Source organism: Coturnix japonica, chromosome Z, assembly GCF_001577835.2.
Source record: "Coturnix japonica isolate 7356 chromosome Z, Coturnix japonica 2.1, whole genome shotgun sequence".
Classification (NCBI taxonomy): Eukaryota; Metazoa; Chordata; class Aves; order Galliformes; family Phasianidae; genus Coturnix; species Coturnix japonica.
Window position 1 is genome coordinate 20,246,073 of NC_029547.1, and position 20,256 is coordinate 20,266,328.

The 20,256-nt window shown below is 37.4% G+C and overlaps 1 protein-coding gene across 6 annotated transcripts in view; it reads right to left on the reverse strand.

The window, feature by feature from the left end:
• Nucleotides 1–853: 853 nt before the first annotated feature.
• ELOVL7 (ELOVL fatty acid elongase 7) overlaps nucleotides 854–20,256 on the reverse strand; it is a 31,305-nt gene continuing 11,902 nt past the window's right edge. For 5 of the 6 annotated variants that reach the window (XM_015848781.2, XM_015848779.2, XM_032441318.1 and 2 more), the window contains exons 2-8: nucleotides 13,230–13,323; nucleotides 10,852–11,042; nucleotides 8,595–8,675; nucleotides 8,156–8,212; nucleotides 6,366–6,471; nucleotides 3,495–3,631; nucleotides 854–2,717 (exon numbers count right to left, since the gene is read on the reverse strand). In XM_015848781.2, the coding sequence (XP_015704267.1) occupies nucleotides 2,514–2,717; nucleotides 3,495–3,631; nucleotides 6,366–6,471; nucleotides 8,156–8,212; nucleotides 8,595–8,675; nucleotides 10,852–11,042; nucleotides 13,230–13,293 (840 nt within the window). In that variant the 5' untranslated portion in view covers nucleotides 13,294–13,323 and the 3' untranslated portion in view covers nucleotides 854–2,513. Of the gene's footprint in view, nucleotides 2,718–3,494; nucleotides 3,632–6,365; nucleotides 6,472–8,155; nucleotides 8,213–8,594; nucleotides 8,676–10,851; nucleotides 11,043–11,531; nucleotides 11,659–13,229; nucleotides 13,324–20,256 lie in introns of those variants that run through there. The other variant, XM_032441319.1, reaches the window with a different exon arrangement.

Genomic DNA, 20,256 nt, shown 5'->3' on the forward strand with positions numbered 1-20,256 from the left:
TTGTGAGATAGGAAACAAAAACATAACTGTCCATGTGCAGACTGTATGATTCTCACAGGGAACAGCCCATTATGATTAATGACATTTTGTAATGAAGCACTTAACTGTTCTGAATGCAGCTTCTGATAGAATTCCCATACAACACACAGGAACGAGAACAGTCTGCAAGGAAATACGTAGCAGGACGCCAAAGTGGCCTTTGCAGACAACCTGTGGACTGACCAGTATCTCCTGCTTAATTAAATCTTAATTAAGCAACTGGCTGCAGAGGCTGCTGTGCAACTGCTGGACTTGGGAGATTTCCCTGGCTCCTTACAGGAATCTAGAGACGCTTGGTTTTGAGCTCAGTTTTGACCATGCATAGTCACAGACTCAGTGTGTAGAAGGAATCGGGTACTGGTGTAGGCTGCAGACCAACAAAACAGCACACAGCCCCTCACAGTCAGCTGTAGGCCACATTCCACTTAAACTGCAACTGTGTGTGCCATCTCTTTCTTCTGGTAAAACTTCCAGCTGGTTATGATCCCTGCACATTTATGCATTTGTATTTTGTAACACACTAGGTCCCAGTTCTGAGGAGATAACCCCCTGCTTCAGAAGCCGAGGGAACATATACAGTCCGGTATGGTTTGAGACTTGGTGTCAGCGATGGTGTTTCCCCACTCAGCACCCTGGCTAGTAAGAGTTCTGTGCAAAATCTCTGTGTTCTGCCAGCGAAATGAAACTCAGCAGTAAGGATTCCAGGATTAAACACCTAAATGAAGGTCATGATATACAACACGCACCAACCAAATCCTAATCTAACTCTAATCTGCCATGAGAGTTGAGAGCTGCAGAAAATAAGTCACAAATGTAAAATATAAATTATTTTTATTTGTTTTATAAAGAAGACTCATAGGCAATTTTGTAAGAAATTATTTGCAACATATGTCCAAGATAAACTCTTTTCGCATTAACAGTACATCAATGTTGCTATCCCCATAAAAGTATCTAGGTTACAAAACTTATTTTCTTGGAATTGTACAACAGGGAGGCAATTAAAACCTGCACCAATGTTTTGTGTATTTGAAAACTCCACAGATCAGATACAGCACAAAGCAAAAACAAATTAAAAAAATCACAAGCTTATTTTTTGTTAGCAGTGATCATAATAGAAAACAGTACATTGAAAGGTAACACTAATTTAAACATATCCATCTCCTCATTTACAGGCCTGTTGCATGAGCCATTTCTTTAATGAACTCACACACTACAAATGCAACTTGAATACAAGTAGGAATGTCCTTTAATTTCTGTGTACGTGTGGACCTAACAACCTGCCTAGTCATGGAAAACACCATACCAGTCAATCCCATATCTGGACTGAAGGCATGTCCTACCACCTCTGCCTGCCCTACCCTCAGGAATTCAGAAAATGGCTCACAGTCTGTTTTCCCAGTCTGAGGGAACAGAGACAAGGTAACCAGTCCTGTTAATACAGAAACTTTAACCTTGAGATGTTAAGCACAAACAGTAGTAACAAAAAATAGTAATAAAACGCCAGAAAGACTTCCAAGGGAGGTATTTCTATAGATAATGAGAATGGGAGAAAATACAGCATATTACAATCATGGTTGCTGACATTCAAGCTTCAATCAAAAATCAGTTTCTTTAAAACTTATTTGTGGACTAAGATTTTTATTACTGGATTACAGGATTCCCTCCTCCCTACACAGTGTAGCCTACCTATATCAAAATATATTCCTAGACACAGTGACTAATAAGAATATGATAATACTACGGTGAATAAATCAGTAGTTTGTTTTGATCATTACACTGCAAGACAGTTTAGATAATCCCCGTATTAGTAGTTTTCTTACATCGTGAATAATGTTTAAACGAGTACAAGTTTCCTACATGAAATGAATTCTCTGTAAAAGAATCCAAAAATCTCTTTTCAAATTAAGTGCCATATTTTAACAGATTAATAAGCTTTCCTTTCTTCCAAGTAATATAGCTTGTGAGCATATTTTTATGTATTAGCTATACTCATAATATGCTTTAGGTTCAAGGATGATATTTACCAATTTCTTTAACAAAATGCAGCTAAGTGTCTCAGCAACTTGTAACCACTAAGGTGAAGTAACTTTTCCCTTAATGTTCAAAGTACTTTGTACTTGTCATACACATTTTAATTTTCTCATCAAATACCTTTATTTTCCTGCATCTTCTAGATAGATATCATCCATCTATTCATTTCTTGCAGGAAAAAAAAAAAAAAAAAAAAAAGCCTTTCTCCTCCCCCCACTATTTATTTATTTTTAACCAAATCCACACTGTTCTCTTTTACCTCCCAAATTTTGAAAACCAAATAACTTATGGCAAAAATACAAGGTCTGCTTTGGAAGAAAACATACAAAATATACAGAGTGTAGTGTGTGCACCCTATTATCTTGATTGTCTAGTAGTGCAAGTTTTTACTTTGACGTATACTTTTTTCTTTTTTTTGTAGGCAAGAGTTTGTTTGTTTTTTTTCACTGATCTTTGTTGATGCCATTTCTTGTCATCTTTGGTAGTCTCTGTCCCTTTGTGTAGGCATGGTACCAGAAGTGGAGAAACAAGACTAAGAACATAGAGCCATATAGCCAAATAATAAACATGAAAATTGGATACTGGTACGGACAATCATCCATGATATAGATTTGTCCTATATGAGCTGTAATCATAATAAATTGAACCTGGGGGAAAAAAAAAAAAAAAAAAAAAAAAAAGAAAGAAAGAAAGAAAGAAAGAAAGACAATCAATACTTTAGCTTAAAAGACAAACTTTCTACTGACATTTAAAAAAGATTTAGCATAACTTACATCTATAAAACATTGGGGCTTTTTCAGATACTGAGATGTAGCATTAGATGTTCCCCAATTGTTACTGCATTGAGAGCAAAGGCGGAAGTGTCAGGACAACATTAATTACACTCAGAACTGTGAAACCCACACTACAGGAAAAAGAGTCCAGGCTGGTCAACCCAGAAATTAGTAATTTGACACTGACCAGTAACAAATGGGACATTCCTCCAGAAAAACTAGCCAGATGAACAAAAAACACATTAGGATTTGTGAAAATTAATTTTCCTCCAGCTCTGACCACATATTGTCATGTGACACAACAGGCTGCAGATTCCAAAAGAGAATTTAACAGAGGGCTAAAAGAAAGTTTCCACATGACCACCATGTTAATAATCCACAGGTAATACTGCCAAGACAAAAGGTCTCTAAATAACTTATAAATATTCAAGCTAAATCATTCCCAGTTACACAGAGGTGTGCTTGCAGGCAGTAATTGTTTAGCCAGAAGCTAAATTAATTTTGAATTAGCTCAGAATTTTTTAAAATTCAGCCACTAGACCAACTGTATGCTATTTACATGAATATAGAAAGCATAAATGTATTGCATTGTCTGCACCAGCCACAGTCAGCTTTCTGAGAGATTTTCAAGTCAAATGGAAAACTACTCACAAGCTGGATAGTCGTCATGTACTTCTTCCACCACAAGTATTTATGATAGGCTGGTCCCAAAGAACAGATTCCATAGTAAGTGTACATGATAACATGTACAATGCAGTTCAACAGAGCATGAAATGTTCCTAAGCCACCTGTAGAAAAACAAAATAGGATAGCAGAATTGCATCGTGTACTAAAAAAGACATCTCAGGTCTCAGTAGTATGAGACAAGAAAAAGAAAAAACACCATAAAGCCTATAGAAGCATGTAGACACTGATTAGGTCTCCAAGTATTTGACCAGAATAGGGCTGACACCAGTTCTGAGGTATCTCATCACAAAGTTTATCCAAGCTGTTCCAAAACACCAATAAAACTGTGGTGACCTAATTACCTTGAATAAAATGAAAATCACTAACATCTTGAAATGAAACATAGATGTGAAGAGCAGTTGGTGTAAGCAGTGTCCCACCTGCTTTACACCTATATTATGAACTTCACAAATCTCTGGAGGATAAGTAATAAATCCCCAACAGAAATCTCCAGGGACGGAATCACAGTTTCAGACAGAACATTTCTGGAATCATGATGTAAATGAAGGCCTCACAAATCCATGTCCCATCTCAAAAACATACATACAGAGAAAATGAAATTTAAGGCCAAGTTACAATGCTCTCTGAGGCAAGCTCATGACTGTAACTGGGAAGATAAAAACATTTCATAAAGCACGTGAGGAAATGTTTCTTTTTCCATTGGATCAACAAAGGATTAAGATGACTTGGCAAAGGTAATTTTATTTTAAATAATTAAATAAATTTTATAATACAAATTAAGAAGTGGCAAGGTAATATTAAGAGAACTGCGAACATGAAAATGTTGAGCCATCAGGAAGGAAGCAAAACATCATGAAGAGCAGACATCTGTTGAGAAACATTTGTATCCAAAAGCCAATTTGCCATTAAAAGTCTCTTCAGCTAAAAATAAGTTTTATCATGTGATTTTAGTAGCTCACACTACCTCCAGCTAGATAGATCATAACTGCTCCAGCTGTGACTGCAAGCTGTCTTTGAAACTAAGCTATTTGTGTTTTTCAAAAATAATTTGAGTGTTCTCGTAGTCCAAAAGGACATACTTTTCTTGGCCTGCACAGTGAATACGCTAAAGAAAAAATAAATAGAGCAGAGGGGAAAAAACACCAGTACAAAAACATGGTGCAAAAACCACCACCACTAATGTATGCAGTACTCCTAGTGTTTTCTGTTTAAATCACATCAGAGGAAAAAATAAAAATAATTAAAAAAAAAATAAATCAGCATCTCTTTTCACAAATGTGCTGAATTTTAAACTCAGGTACCAAAGCCTGGTGAGTAGAGACCACTACCCACACTACTTAGAAGCAAGGACAAAACAGTGATGAAACTGAATGCAAGATGCTCATCATCAGGACTGAAATTCTTGGAAAAAATAAATAAATAAATAAACTGTTAAACAGAACAATATTTTTTAAAAAATATAAAGATTAGCAATAGAGTAGAAATAAACACAGCTCTTCATGACTGAGCTGAGGAGAAAGGAGACATTCCACAGTTTGCTGAAAGTATTGCTGAAATTATCACATGGGAAACTTGAATCTGATGCAAAATCAGAAACCTGTATCTGGCATAATGATCCAACATCCAGATAAAAGGCAGAAAATCACTTATAAATGGGAACTTTTCAAAGTTGAAGAGGAGAGGCTGTTAGTTGCTGCGATCCTTTGCAGCTCTATAGATATACTAAGTTTTATGGCTGAAGAAACTAATCACAATTTCCTTATTAATTTAAATTCCAGTTGTTCATCAACATTTGAAAAAGATGCAACCAAGCTTCCTAATAATAGAAATTCAGCAAATACAGTAGAATTATATCCTTCCTATACACAAGGAAGATCTGCACACTGGGCTTGTTCAAAAGACCTCTGTGTAAATCTACTGGACTGCTTTTGCAGCTGATTATCACACTCATAAAACAAGAACTAACATAACAGATGCTATCAGTATAGTTATATTATCAGTTTGACACTGTTTTTTCTGGGAGAAAAAAAAAAGCACATCAGAAAACATGAGTAAAGAAACATGTGCAAAAAATATATATATTTCTTGGTAAAAACTCGTAAAAAAAAAAACAAAAACAAAACAAAAAACCCCACACCCTCCTACAAATGTACTGCTAAAGGAGTATATATTTCTCTACTATGCAACTACCAAGCTATTCCCATGGCATTCTTTATTTATTAGTGATTACTGATGCACACTAATCTTGTAGTGTGCACTTAAGCAGGGAAGGAGGAGAGGTAATCTAAAGAGGACAAAAAAAAAAATCAGTTCAGTTGAAATATAAGCATAGCCTAAGTTTTTGTAATAATTAAGCTCTATACTTTCATGAAAGCTGAAGTATTCAATGTAAATAAGCCTCAGTTATGATACCTAACAACAGTAAAAATAAAAATGCTAAGGATGACAAGAACACAGTACTCCCCTCTGATTCAGCTTTTACATGCCAAGGGACTAACGTCTTCAAAGTAGTGCTGAGTTCTCTTATACTTCTTCCCTACCACTTTTAATGTCAGTCACACCTCTTTTTTACATAATTGTGCTCTTTGCTCAGCTCTCTCTCTTCTGCACTTTCTCCCCTCAACACTAAACACAATGATGTCAAATATAAATGAGTACTGTCCCATTTAAATAGTTGCCATATATAGTGATCTCAGATCAAAGATCCTGAAGGCATACAAATGTTAAAAGACTAATGCTTCCAAAAGTCTTTTAATCTGTTCTTCAAATATTTGTCTAGCTTGTTTAAATTTTTCTACTAGAAGATATTTAAAAGTTAAACTGTCTCTCTGCTACCTGCAGCAAATTTGACTCCAAACCACCAGGTCCATGGCATGATGGAATGATGAAAGACATGCAGGAATGTAACTTGGTTGTTTTTCTTACGCAGCACAAAAAATATCTGAAACAGATTTTAACAAGCAGAATGTTATGGAAGATATTCAAGCCCAATATACTTACAGAAAACTGTATGTGTTGGTAGCTGGTTGCTCCCTACTATACATTTAAAAATTCCTCACTGTTGCAGTTTCAGGAGAAGGTGGGAAACCTGATGCTCTGGACATGTCTGATTAATTTTCAAAAGAAATTAAACTAGCATTAAAATCCACCTATGGAGTCTCAGTAACCAGAGCAAGCTTCGAAAGCAAGCATCAAAGGCTGAGCTACATTCTAAGTGCAGCGGACAGTGCAAGATGGACTTGCTTGGACTGATAAGTTATCTATAAGCATCAGATGTTTTAAGTGCCCTGAACTACAAGAACAAAAGAAAAGACATTTGAGAAAATGAATTGAGGGACTAGAAATAGATAGAGGCAAAAGAAGTGAGTTAGATAAAGAGCACTTGATTTTGAACACCCAGTTAACTACTGTTGGAAAAAGGCAACATAGGTAAGAATATACGCAGGCATTTTTATAGACATTGATAGGCTGCATTTAAAAGGTCAAACACTGAGATACGTGTTAAGGCGTAACAGCAAGAAAACTGTAAGAAGTCAGGTCACAAGAAAGATGGTATCAGATAGCAAGAAAAGAAACAAAAAAACCTAGTCTGGCATGCCAGGAAAAATATTTGGAAACGGCTGACTTACATACAGCTAAGAAATAACTTTTTCAACAACAACAAAAAAAGGCTGCTGAGAAATAAGTACCTGATTGGGTGGATTCAAATAAAACAAATTTTTTTATTTTTTTTTTTTTTTCCCCCAAACCCAGGTCTAATTAAAAAGTAGCAATCTTAACAAGATTATTGAAGAAAACTAAGCCATTCAGGCTTTTCCAGTTTTGGCATTCCTGTCATTTCCATTACCATTCCATTTGTCCCAGTCAGTACGAGTGTTCTAAAATGACTGTTGGTAGATGAAAATCAGCTGGCTAACTTTGCTTGCAGGGTGTAGAACATCCAAGCTACTTGTGAGTCAGCCCCTGAATCATCACTGTTGCACCCAACACCATAAGACAATGAAATCGCAGCTGACTCCAGCATCCAGAAGCTGTCTTGAGAACAACTTCACCAACCCTTCAAAAAGAAGGGAAGGCAGACAGCTGGTAGTGGTGACCAAGGTCTGCAGTGTGCTTTAACACACTGCAGCCCAGGTTTTCTACTAAGCAGTTTAGAGTACAGGCCTACTACTACATACATCTCTGGTTACAACCATGTAAGCACACATAGGTATTTAGAGAAGGCAGGTATGGCAACTAATTCAGTGCTGTTGATGTAAATATTCCATAATAAAATTTTGAAGATGACATGAAAAATATTTTAACATCAACACCATGTTTTATCCACTGTGTTGAGATGATCATTGCTACAGCACAGTGGGTTAGTGTAATCAGCTGTAAGCAGCCAAGCTACCAGGGCTTCTGAATTTTTGAGAAGTACGTTTTGTAACTAGTATTTTCCTTGGTAGTTAAGGAATGACAGCATAACTGGAGAATATGATGAAAGAAAGTACAGGTTAACACTTTCATGGTATTCCAGTAATGAAGGTTGCAGCCAATGAAAAAGGCAACAGCCCCAACAGCAGCAGTTCTTTTACTGAGAAAAAGAAGCGTCAATGCATAATTTCTAGGCTACAAATACTTACGGTGTCTAATAATTCAATGAACTTGGAGAAGTAGTATAGCCAACAAGTTCGTACCATCTGCAAAAATGAAAAGCACTGTTAAATTCTAATAATCACGAATAAAACCAAGAAATGGCATTAGGTGTATGAAAGGAAAACAGGAGAACAGAAGAAGAAAACAGTGTCTTGGTGATGTTCAGTTTGTTTTGTGGCTTTGCTTCAATTTTTTTCTTAAAAAAATTGTTTCGTTTTAAGATTATCTAAGGATGAAAAGGAAGAAGCCAACAAATGTATTGCCCATATCACTCACAACCAACCCCAGCAGTTAACCCCATAATATGCAGGAAGGCATTATCCTTCAGAGCACTCTACTCCAAAGCAACGCATTTGGTTGTTTGGAAAAAATAAAAAAATAAAGTCAGAGTAGCATAACAACTTGGCCTTGCATTTGGCAACTTACTCTTAAGGCTGTAGGTGACCTTGAGTAGTCAACAATATCACATCGGAATGAGTAGCCAGTTGCCCAACCTGACATAAGAAACTGGAGCAAATAAAAGAAGAGCATAGGTTTACATTGTGTCTTATGGAAAAAATAATTCATGTCAGATTACTTTTGCAATAACTAAGCAAGAGAGCAAAACAATGTTATAAACTTGCTGGATCAGCAAGCTTGTCAAAAACCTACCTCTGTGTGGGCTAGCTACCATTTACTGCTGCAAGATTAACAAATTCATAATTCTAGGACCACACCTACCGACAAGAACCTTCTTTCTACAACCATTATCTCACAGCATTACTAACAGGAGGAGAAACAACATCTCAAAACACATGCTAGCTAAACAACTGAGTGTATAAATCAGTCCACAAAAACAATGTTTTCAAAGTTTTTGGAAGTTGCTATCACAGCCAAAAATCTTACTATTCAAGAAAATCAGTACAGCTGAGAAGTATAGCTTACTACCTATAATGAGAAGGAACAAATCAATGTACACTACAGTTTCAGTACCCTAGTTCCTAAAATCTTGCTTAGTTAATTGCATGATTCAATTACCTTTCACTAATATAATGGGTCAGAAGCTAATGTTTTTACAGTCAAAAGCAGGTGTACAAGGCAGACCTTCATGTATCATGAGTAATTTCTCTCAATCATTTGATCATTTGTCTTGGACTGCATTAGAACTCAAGACAAGAGCCACATCATTAATATTGCACTTGCTCACTCTCCTGCCAGCCACTGAGTCTACTGTATCTTGTATCACTTTAAAAAAATACTTCTCATCATAATCCTCTTATGCATTATATGAGGTTCAGCTCTGTAACAGATGAAATGGTTTAGTCTACGACTGCAATTGATGTGTTAACTTCCTAAAGAATCAGTTGTTTAAATAAAGCAAGATTTAGAACACCAACACAGCATAATATTTTAACACCCACAAAATGGCTTGGATCCAAAGAGGGAAAGAATCAGCTTTTTGCTGAGGGTCAGACAATAGCAGAGATTCAGCCTGTCATACTGTATCTATGCATCCTTTCATGAAATTTTAAAATACAAGTCTTGACAGCAGATTAATTGAATGCTGTGTTAAAATTCTGTACCTACAACTAACTTCATTTTATTTAAGTTTGAGGTCTTATAATCAAGATTATCACCAAACCATGAACAGACATTTGATGACTTTCCAAAACAAAAAGAAAAAAAACAAAAATCTGCATCTTGACCCAACATTTACAGCGTTCAAAAGAACAGCCATTGCATCACGTAACTACTGCTGCACTGTTGTTAAAGGGCTGGTAAAAGAAATGTCAGGCGTTTCAATGTAACTCATGGTGAAATTTTTGCAATTGATCTAGCAGAATCATTGCCAGCTTGGCAGGATTACCTGGCACCTTTTCATCAGTAATTTGACAAACCATAAAACCACATGAACAGGTTTTTGTGTAAAAAGCATCAGTATTAGTTTCTACCATAATGATGTTTCACCGGGCTTTTCTTTAAAAAGAAATAAATAAAACCTTAAGCAGATATCTGTCTTAAGGTTTAAAAATCTTCTAGATTAAAGTTCCTATATAGTCTATACTATTCATTCTTAAGGATCTTTTGGTCAACCAACACTAGCTCTATACAGCACCAGGCTTTGTTCTTTTAAAAGTCTACTACTTGCTTGAGCTATAAAGTACAGCAAAATCTCAATGTTCCTTCTCTGAAAAAACATCCATCTTGTTCAAAGATCCAAAAAACCAATAATTTTAGAAGACAAGGAACCCAACATTAGGTAGTGTTAGCATTTGTAATTCAAAAGGTACACGTAACAGAAGATTATTCCTTAGCAGACATATTCTATATCGTAATGAAACATCGTTGCTAACTGTGGCACTGGAACTAGAAACAGCTACATCAGACTAAGAACAACTAAGAAAACAATGGCCAATGGATATCAAATACATTGCAAGGATTTTTCAATCAGTAAATTTTATATAGTGGCATATTAAATATTTTATTGTCTTTCTAGGTATGAGTTACTCTCCTATACCAAATCATGCTCAACCCATTTAGCATACTGCTTGGAGAAATATAATTAAAACAATCAGGATAATTGTTTTGAGAATTGAAGAGCAAGAGTTGTATTTATAAGCTTATCAATAAGTTTATTCAAATTTATTAGGGTTTTTAGAGACAAGAAATATATAACTACATTGTAAATAAAAGTAGTACTTACTTCATAAGTCATATACAAGGAAAGTACTACCACACTAAAGTTATAAAATGCCATTATCTGCCTGAGTTCAAAAGGTTTTTTATTTTCCATGAGCTTGGGTCCCAGTGAAGTGACAAAATAGATGTAGGTTCCAATGATAAAGGTTGTTGGAAAAGGTGAAGACATGAGTGGCCAGCCTTCCAATCTCGGATCTAGAAGAATAAAAGAAATCAGATCTTTCTTGTACTCATTAAATCCTAAAAAGGCTACTGAAAAGTATTTAATTCTTAATGGCATAGGTTTTACTTTCACTGATCAAGATTCAGACACCATCAAATCTATTCCAACTGGATAACAAGAGTTAGCACCTGCTGGATTCTGCGCTTCTTCCTGTGTCTCAGAATCACGTAGGTTGAAAGACACCTTTAAAATCACCAAGTCCAAACAGTAGCCTGACCTACTGAATCCCACTTCTAAATTATGTCCCCATAGTTCTAAGCCCACACATCTCTTAAATGCCTCCACTGATGGGGACTCCACCACCTCCCTGGGCAGGCCATTACAGTGCTCAACCACCCCCTCCATAAAGAAGTTCTTCCTGACATCCAATCTAAACCTCCTCTGATGTAACTTGAGGCCATTCCCCACTGCTCCTCTTGACAGCTGAGGAAAGGGACCAACACCCTCCTCACTGCAAGCACCTTTCAGGCAGTTGTAGAGAACAGAAAGTCTCTCCTTAGCTTCATCTTCTGACTAAACTTCCCAGTTCTCTCAGCAGCTCCTCATAAGTCACCAGTTCTTCACAGCACACAATGAGGAAAACACATGGAATCACAATTAATGTTCTTTTCAGTCTACAGCTCTCCCCCATGAAAAGCCAGCATTTTCATACATTGATGAGGCTCAGAAGCCTCATAAGAAGGCAGTGCACAAGCAGATTACTGAGGCTGCATTTGCAAATGAGACTACAATCCTCTGGAAAAGCACAAACCTTGTCTCACAAGTTCAAGGTACAGACAGGGAGTAGCTCCACCTTTTAAGATCCTCAAGTGTTATGTTGTTAGAGGTAATAACATGGGGATTTCAAAGTTAGAAAACATTCCATCCCATCAGTTGGTATTCATAGTTTGTGCCTAACAAGTCCCAACACGTCACCACTTTCATAGTACCACTAAACACACCACCATTTCATATTACAATCTTCTAAACAGTAAAAATATTACAAGTTCCTCTCCAGATACCACATACAGACTTTAATTACTGCAGTCTCCTCCTACACACATTGCCATCCCTTTTAAACTTCATCTTTATCCTACTGCACCTATTTGCAATTCTTCACCAAGTCCCAGCTAAAAGAGACTTACATTTTTCAACTATCAGGAATCTTCATTACAAAATACATCTTTATGCATAGCATTGCAAGAGAATCACCTGCTCTTCACAACTGATTACTCTTCTGCATTCCCCCTTCACACTGGTACTTCCAAAACATTCCCAGTTAGGTTCAAAAGAAACCACAATATACTATGAGATGCCAAATACAAGCACTAGTAGGCAGAGAGATGAGAAACTCAAATTGTGACATTACGGACAGTGCAGCAGAAATACTCTGTCAACCATCTCAATCCATTTCACCCACATCATCATGATAAAACTCCCTGTTCATAGGCAAGCTGTGATGCTACTGAACAAGACAAATGGTTCCTAGCTATACTGGAAGCCATACTGGAAAAATATAAGTATTCATCAAACCTTCACTGCTTCTCGAGTCTCCCTAAGAATCAGCTAATGCCATTTACTACACGGCTACCCCAATGAGGAACAATAACATTATGCTAAAGCAAAGCACATTTAATATTCTCATATTTGGTGCATCAAGAGACTAATCTTTAAAATAGGGTTGTGAGAGTGAATTACTCTGAGGCTAATTTGAATATACTGTACCTTATCAGGGCTTGTATTTTTCAAAGACAAAATACAGTAACGTTACACACTTGCATTATCAATAACCTACCATTGTTTGGTAAGGAAAAAGTTAGAGCTTTGCATTCAGTAGCATAAAAATAAAAAAAATTTTTTAAAAAGCCCTAAATTTTATACTTAAGCAAACCAGAAACTCCTGTAGAGTAACCACTGCTGGCACTTTGTTAGTCTGGGATTATAGCTGTAAGTGAGCCAAGTTTTGTTTCTCCCTACCCCTCAAACTCCCCACTCTTTTTTCTTAACTTCAAAAACTAATTTATTCTTCACAGTTAAAAATGTCAGTAGCCATCCTGACAAATCTATGAAACAAGTACAGGAAGATAAAACTACTTAAAGCTGGAATCAGCACACCCACAATATCTACACACTGAGCTTCAAAATTATTCAAAGTTAACTTTTAGATTTAAATGACTCACCGGCATCTTTGATCCATTCATCATAGAGCAGCACAGCCTTTGAGGTCAGATTGCTAAGGGCCATTTTCACCTGATTAAGATTTTATGATGCTGCCTGCAGGAAGAAAAAAAAAAAAAGAAAAAAGAAAAAAGAAAAAGAAAAAAAAAAGAAACAAAACATAAATACGGATTTCTGTAATTAATAAAACAAAGCCCAGTAAAACATTTTGGAAAATATTTTCAGCAAACAGAATGGAAACAAACAAAAAAAATAGGTTAAAAGAGCACCACACAAGAAATACAGATTAGGGAGCATTATTGGCTGGCCACATTGCACTGTACTTGATGCCGACTTATATCTGAGCTGTTATACACAACAATATGATTTCATAATCTCTGCATACTAAACAAGGTGCTTCCATGCCAAAAAGCGTTATCTCAAGAAACCACACTGTGGTTAACCATTACAGTGAAGGGGAAAATATAAATAAAGAGCAGCTGCATAGTTTGCTTTTATTGCCATCTCCTTTAGAAGTAATGATAATGTGATGAACTGGTCACTGGCAATGTGAAGTTCCTCCTTGCAACACTTACTATTGAAAAGTGTCATTTTCTGACTAAAGAGGGTTTCTGAGACAGTGGGAGGGAGAAGAGACTCCAATGTCTGCACACTGGTTTTAAATACAGTAATCAACTACATTATAATTAGCATGCAAATCACACTCTTGGGAATCAACTCTTTCTACAACAGCATTATAAAGCATTATAGTACCACTGGCAATAGCATTAACTCAAAGAAATTTCCAGCACATCCAGCTTGCACATAGCACCATCCACACGTATAAAATGAAGAACATTTGCATGGATACTGATTTCCACTCCAAAAATCAAATACCTACCATCCCCTACCTTAGGTCATTTTCCCCAGAATATTTATTTTTTAATCCCAGCACATCTGAACGGTGCCACTCCTACTCCCACTCAGTGTCACTTTCAGCACGTCAGCATAATCTTCACACAACATTCACCTCTCTGTCCAGGCTGAAATACACCTTAATAACCAGCTCCTTTGTTCTGGCCTCCAGTCTCAGCCTCCTCCAGTAAAAGTCAGTTGCAGCTTTTGAGAGCCAATTCTACCCCCCTGGATGGTATAACATCTCCCTGCTCACTCCTCAGATCTCCCTACCATCATCTCATTTGTCCTCTCATTTTCAAAGCTAGGCTGGATGGAGCCCTGGGCAGCCTGGTCTAATATTAAGTGTGGAGGTTGGCAGCCCTGCCTGCAGCAAGAGTGGGCTGGGGTTTGATGATCCTTGAGGCCCCTTCCAACCCAAGCCATTCTATGATGTCGCAATTTTATAGCAAGCCTATAAAATAATTTCCCCCTTATCTCTAGTTCTAAAAGCATTTCATGTTCCCTGGAATTCCCTCATATTCAATCACCTCAAAGCACACTACACCCACCCTTCATCACAAAACACAACTGACGAGCCTGCCTTCATTAGGGTTCACCTGATCTAGCTCTTACCAACTCCCACTTTTGCTACTCACGTTTTCCTGCTTACACTTCTGCCCTGTGTCTATACACCTTAAACCACCCTCTCTTGTTCAGAAATTGTTCCCTCCGCTGACATCTTCCAGAACCACCATCTTCTGGCATCATCATTTCCTAGCAAATTATCACTGCCCTTATGCTGACCATCTTCACATGCCCTATACTGCCCTGATTTAGACAGTGTAGACAGATGATTTAGACAATCATCACACAACATAACGTTCTACATAAATGCAAAATTACTCCCTAATGCACAACAAAAACAGACATATACACAGCCACTAAAAAGTAGAGAATAACCCCCCATTCAGCTGCAATGCTCACTTCACAGAACTTCTGTTTTTGCTATTATGCTGTACTGAACTCTTTACATTAAGACTCTCCACTTCATGCCCAGTGGTACAGTGCGCTGCTGAGACAGTTTTAAACATACCTTGTAATTCAAAGCTTTATTAAATCAGAAATAGCCTGATCACTTTCAGTATGCAAGTACACAATAGCTAATTTCTACCAACATGGATTAATTTGATTGCCTTAAGTTACTAACACGCAGTTCTAACATCCTAAGTGCAGATCACAAACGTGGACACTATAACCTTCAATTCCTTTTTAATGAACCTTACTTTTAAATCCAGTGATGTCTTGCTCCAGCAATCTCACACTAACTGTGATAAATGGCATTCAGCATAACTAATAAGCCACTATCTATACATCCCTCAGCAATAGCTGTGCCCATAAATCCACAGCAATTATTTTTACTCCCCCACACCTGTACAGTCACACTGGAGTTCAATGAGCAGACATAGGCCCATACATGCTTGTAGCAAAACTCAACATGAAAGAAGTCTATGTCCATTCTTACACAATTATTGTGATGTTTTCTACAAAAGGCACCACGGTGTTACAAAACTGTGTTTATAAAGGTGCTGGCAAAATTAGCAAAAGCAGGAAATATCTCCTTCCTTTTCTATTGTAAATTTCAATGACCCTCATCTTTTTGGCAAATTATAAATAACCCTGTCATCTTCCTCCATAGATCCAAGTACGGATGACAATGAAACTACGTAAACTCCACCCAGTCTTGAACACAAGGTATTTCAGACTATATAACAGTGACAACCAAGCTGAAGGTTGTGTTGGGGGAAAGTATTGAAAATCAGTACTTTATTAGTAATTATTAAGTAGATTGATTACAGTAAGTTAGCCTTACAATACAGAAATCTTCCTATTTCAATCACCTTAGAATATCCAGTCAAAACTAAATCAGCCAGTATGTTTGATATGCCTTGACACATGACACCTTGTTCAAGATACTCTACCAAAACCTACAGAACAGCTGTAAAAAAAAACAAAAACAAAACAAACAAACATATGTTCACTCAACACAGATTACCACATAACATTTAATTAGTACTTCAATGTAAAGCAATAGCTCATTGAATTCACTGCCATTCGGTCCTCCTCCTGTCAGCCTGGTGATGATCTAAATGAAGCTCAGACTGGCCAGTTCTATATGCTGACCAAGACCTATGCTAAATGAGGAATCAACTGCCTCCAAACACACTCTCAAAAGTTCAGAAACTGTGTGGACGCTGGCTCAGAACAAATTGCCACTTATTACACTTTGTAGTGTTGATAAACTTTTCCTCCTCCTCATGGCTGAAACATCTAAGCCTGCAAGTGCAATCTCACCGATGCACAACTCCTTGCTTTTATCTGTTTGACACGTCAACACCACTTCAGTTTTGTATTAGGAATCAGATAAATGTGCTGTCAGTGTATAAACAGCAACTCTGATGCCAGCTGGCCACTGACACCAAATACAAACTTTTTATCTGGAACCAGACTATTTCTAATCTTCTGCTTCTGCTCATGGTAAAAACGCAGCAGACAAAAATACTCTCTTTCCACAGTGCTGCATAAACACTTACCCTACCTCTCCCGACCCCAGCACTCAGCTCTTCTTCCCTAAAAACATTTCACAGGAACTGATACAAAGGCCCTCACCCTTCCAAGTTTTGTTTCTGTTTGCAGCTGCTGCTGAACTTATTCTGGGACTTTTGCAACTTGCTGCCTGACAGAAGATAAGGCTGCAGCAGCCAGAGCAGCCCACCTCACCTTAGCTCTGCCTTGCAGATGCTAAGAAAATTACTCTGCATCTGCAAGTAAGCAAAGAACAAAAAGACACAAGCAGGTACTGCAAGAGCAGGAATAATGTCTGTGAGGAAGACAATGCTGCTCATAACTTTGCTACAGCTAAAAGATTGAAAAATCAACTTTCGCAAACAACACTACTACTTTATTTTCAAAGCATTTTACAATTCTACTTGTTTTCTCAACTAACAATCTACTTCTCCTTTGTAAATCCATTTCCATGAGCAATTAATTACACTTACACTAGGAGGTACATTTTGTATTGTCATCTTAAACTTCACACACAAGCTCATACATACTGGGAAATACCACAGCAAGGCCTTTTGCTGTTATTTTCTTGTTTGTTTTAAGAACACCCCCCAAAAAACCCACATAGCCACACAAAAGAGAAACAATTAGACTGCATTTTTCAATAAAAAACAATTCTGAAAGGCTGATTTTTCACAATACATTTTTGTCAATAGGAAGAAACCCAATGAAGCTCTGGCACGGGTGGCATTCCAGTGTTTGCCACTTTCAAAGCCTGTAGAACTTATCCTCTAAACATGAAACTGGAAGTATTTGGCCTGAAGGGACAAAGACCTCGGGGCAAAGAAAATCATTTCTTAAATACACAGATTTAGCTCTTCACACTATGAACCCACTCACACATTAAGCATTCGTTTAGTCACAGTTCAGTTGGTTTGACATACATGTGGTTCACATACCACTTAACACAGCATACCTGCAGAATCAGCACTTCTATTTCCAATGTTCCACCTCCTGCTTATAACAACATCACAGGAAGCAACTACAACATGCTAGAAGCAGGGGATTTTCTTTTAAAGACAGCCTAGACCAGAGTGAACTTTCTCAAAATTAGTGATAGTAATGGACTAATTTTCAGAATTCAGTTATTTTGAATGATGTATCAGAAAGTGGGTTTTTTTTTGTTTTGTTGTCATTTGTTTTAAAAATCCATTAATTCAAGTTCAGTTTGCTGACTGAAAAGTTTCTAAGAACATGCATGCAGTCCTCTGAAGCTCTGGAAAACAAATGAAATCATCTGTGAAACCCATTGCAAAGGTATTAGGCTCTTAGAAATGAGTGCTTTTTATATAGATAGATATATTTTAAAATAGCAATGAAATTCATCCTGTGCACTGCAGTTCAAGCCAGCTGGACTAATAACATTTTTGAAGAGACCTTTAAATAAATATGCCTCATCATTATAAAGATGGGGCATAAGTGAACCAAATGATGGAACAGGCTGCATCAAAAGAGCAATGCCATTTGTTGCTCTCCAGTTCCCCATGGCTCAGCAGACAGCTGAAATAGCTGCAGTTGAATTAAGGCATACAGTTTTGCAGAAGGGATTTCAAATCTGACCATTAACTCTACTGGAGAGGAGGTACATAATAAAGTAATTTAAGCCAGACAAGAAGGTGCAGAAATGCCACAGTGACCATTTCAGAACGCCCCATGATGACAAGCAGTAGTCATTAAGGTGCTGGAAGTGCTCAAGTTCTGTTAGTCCAAAAAAACTGTTTCCTCTAACGGGAATTACTGGTATGCCTCAAACATTCTTTAATTTTAAATGAGAACAACAAGCTTCTAGCATTCTTCAGCTTAACCCACATGAGAGATATTTGCCATTCCTCACACTTATTTATTCCCCCTACAGACTTTTTAATATTAAAATATACTTTTACTACTTAAAAGCAAATCTTGATATCAAGTAAAAAAATTGTATTCTACCATTAAACTTCAACCTCCTCTCTTTTAGTTCAAAACCATTCCTCCTTGTCATATCTTTACAAATGCTGGGAGGGAGGGAGGGTCTTACTTCTATAGGCATCTTTCAGCAAGATAGAAAATATGACAGCAAAGTACAAACTTCAGAGGGGTAACTTCCACCCAAGGCAGATGTTAGAAGCACATTTTCTGTAACGTTACCCCTCTGACACATCCAGCAGGTAATGATGGCAGAGTCCCCTCCCACCCCACAGACCCTGCAGGAACATGGGAGAGCACTGATCCACACAGGTCTGATTTCACAACAGAATCTTAAGAAATTACAGTAATACTAGCTGGCACATTCAGTCACAGTTATGAAACTTCAATGTTTCAGAATCATTTAATATACAATTGTTAATTCTGCTCTTGAAGTTCACATGGTAATTAAATTGAGAAAGTTTCACAGATCGTATCTTTTGCATTACCTGGAGAATATCAGCTCTGCCCTTCCTATTTCCCAAGGGCGCATGATTACGTAAACACAGTTATTTTAACTACATTACTCCCTTATGCCACACTGCAAACAAATACAGAATAGCTATTATGTTAGATTGATTAGTCACCTACGTTCTGCAATGAAGTTGGATATCTCCTGGCATAACAGATTTCCCTGAGAGAAGTTTCCGTGTCCTTCCCAATCCTTTATGACCTCCCTCAACTACACTGCCCACTTTTTGAAAGGCTCATCTCACAGGTAAGCTGGCTACATCCTCCTTGGCATTGTGTGGTGGTTTTGTTTGTTTTTGTGTGTTTATGTGTGTGTGTGGGGAGGGGGGGGGGGGGGGGGGGGGGGGGGGGAGGGGAGAGGGGGGTATTGAGCTGTATTAGTTGTTACCCTCATTTAATTTCAAGCTCTATCTCTGAAGCCACTCCATTAACATAAATATACATATATGATGAGTACATCAGCCACCTCTCTGAGTATGTTTAGCAGTAGGCATCAGTAATGGGATACCTTTCAGAGTAAGTGTAAATCCCCTTACAAAGAATGGAGACATCTTAAAAAACAAAGAAAGAGGCTTAGAAATTCTATTAGAATATGTGCCTGTAAAATCCCAGTCTGGCAGAAGTCAGTAAGAGATCTAATACTTAACCTCTGTTGTCACCTTTATTGCATTATTCATATGTTATGTCTGTACTTAAAGCTTTGCTTTTTAAACTAACATCAAATCTGTCATTTACCTACATGAACAGAGTAGCTTATAAGCAGCAGAACTAGTGAAAACACTATTTCAATAATGCTTCATATCGGTTTTCTGCCAGCCAAGTGGATTTCCCATCCTGATACAATACCGACAATTTGTATTCCTTCCCACACCCACTTAAAAGTTGTTAACTGAGACTGCAGACTTCAGTCAAGGCTGAAGATTCATAATGGACACAGACAGCTCCATTTTGTGCCCAGCTTTCAGCTGGTATCAAACTATCATCCTTCTCTCTGTGCACTACCATCCAACTACCAGCAACTCCATCATGTAGTCCCACGGCATCCCTGCTGATGTGTCTGGTTCTCAGGCAGCTGCAGGATAAAGCACTGCAGTTCAGCAATCCAACTGGAACCTT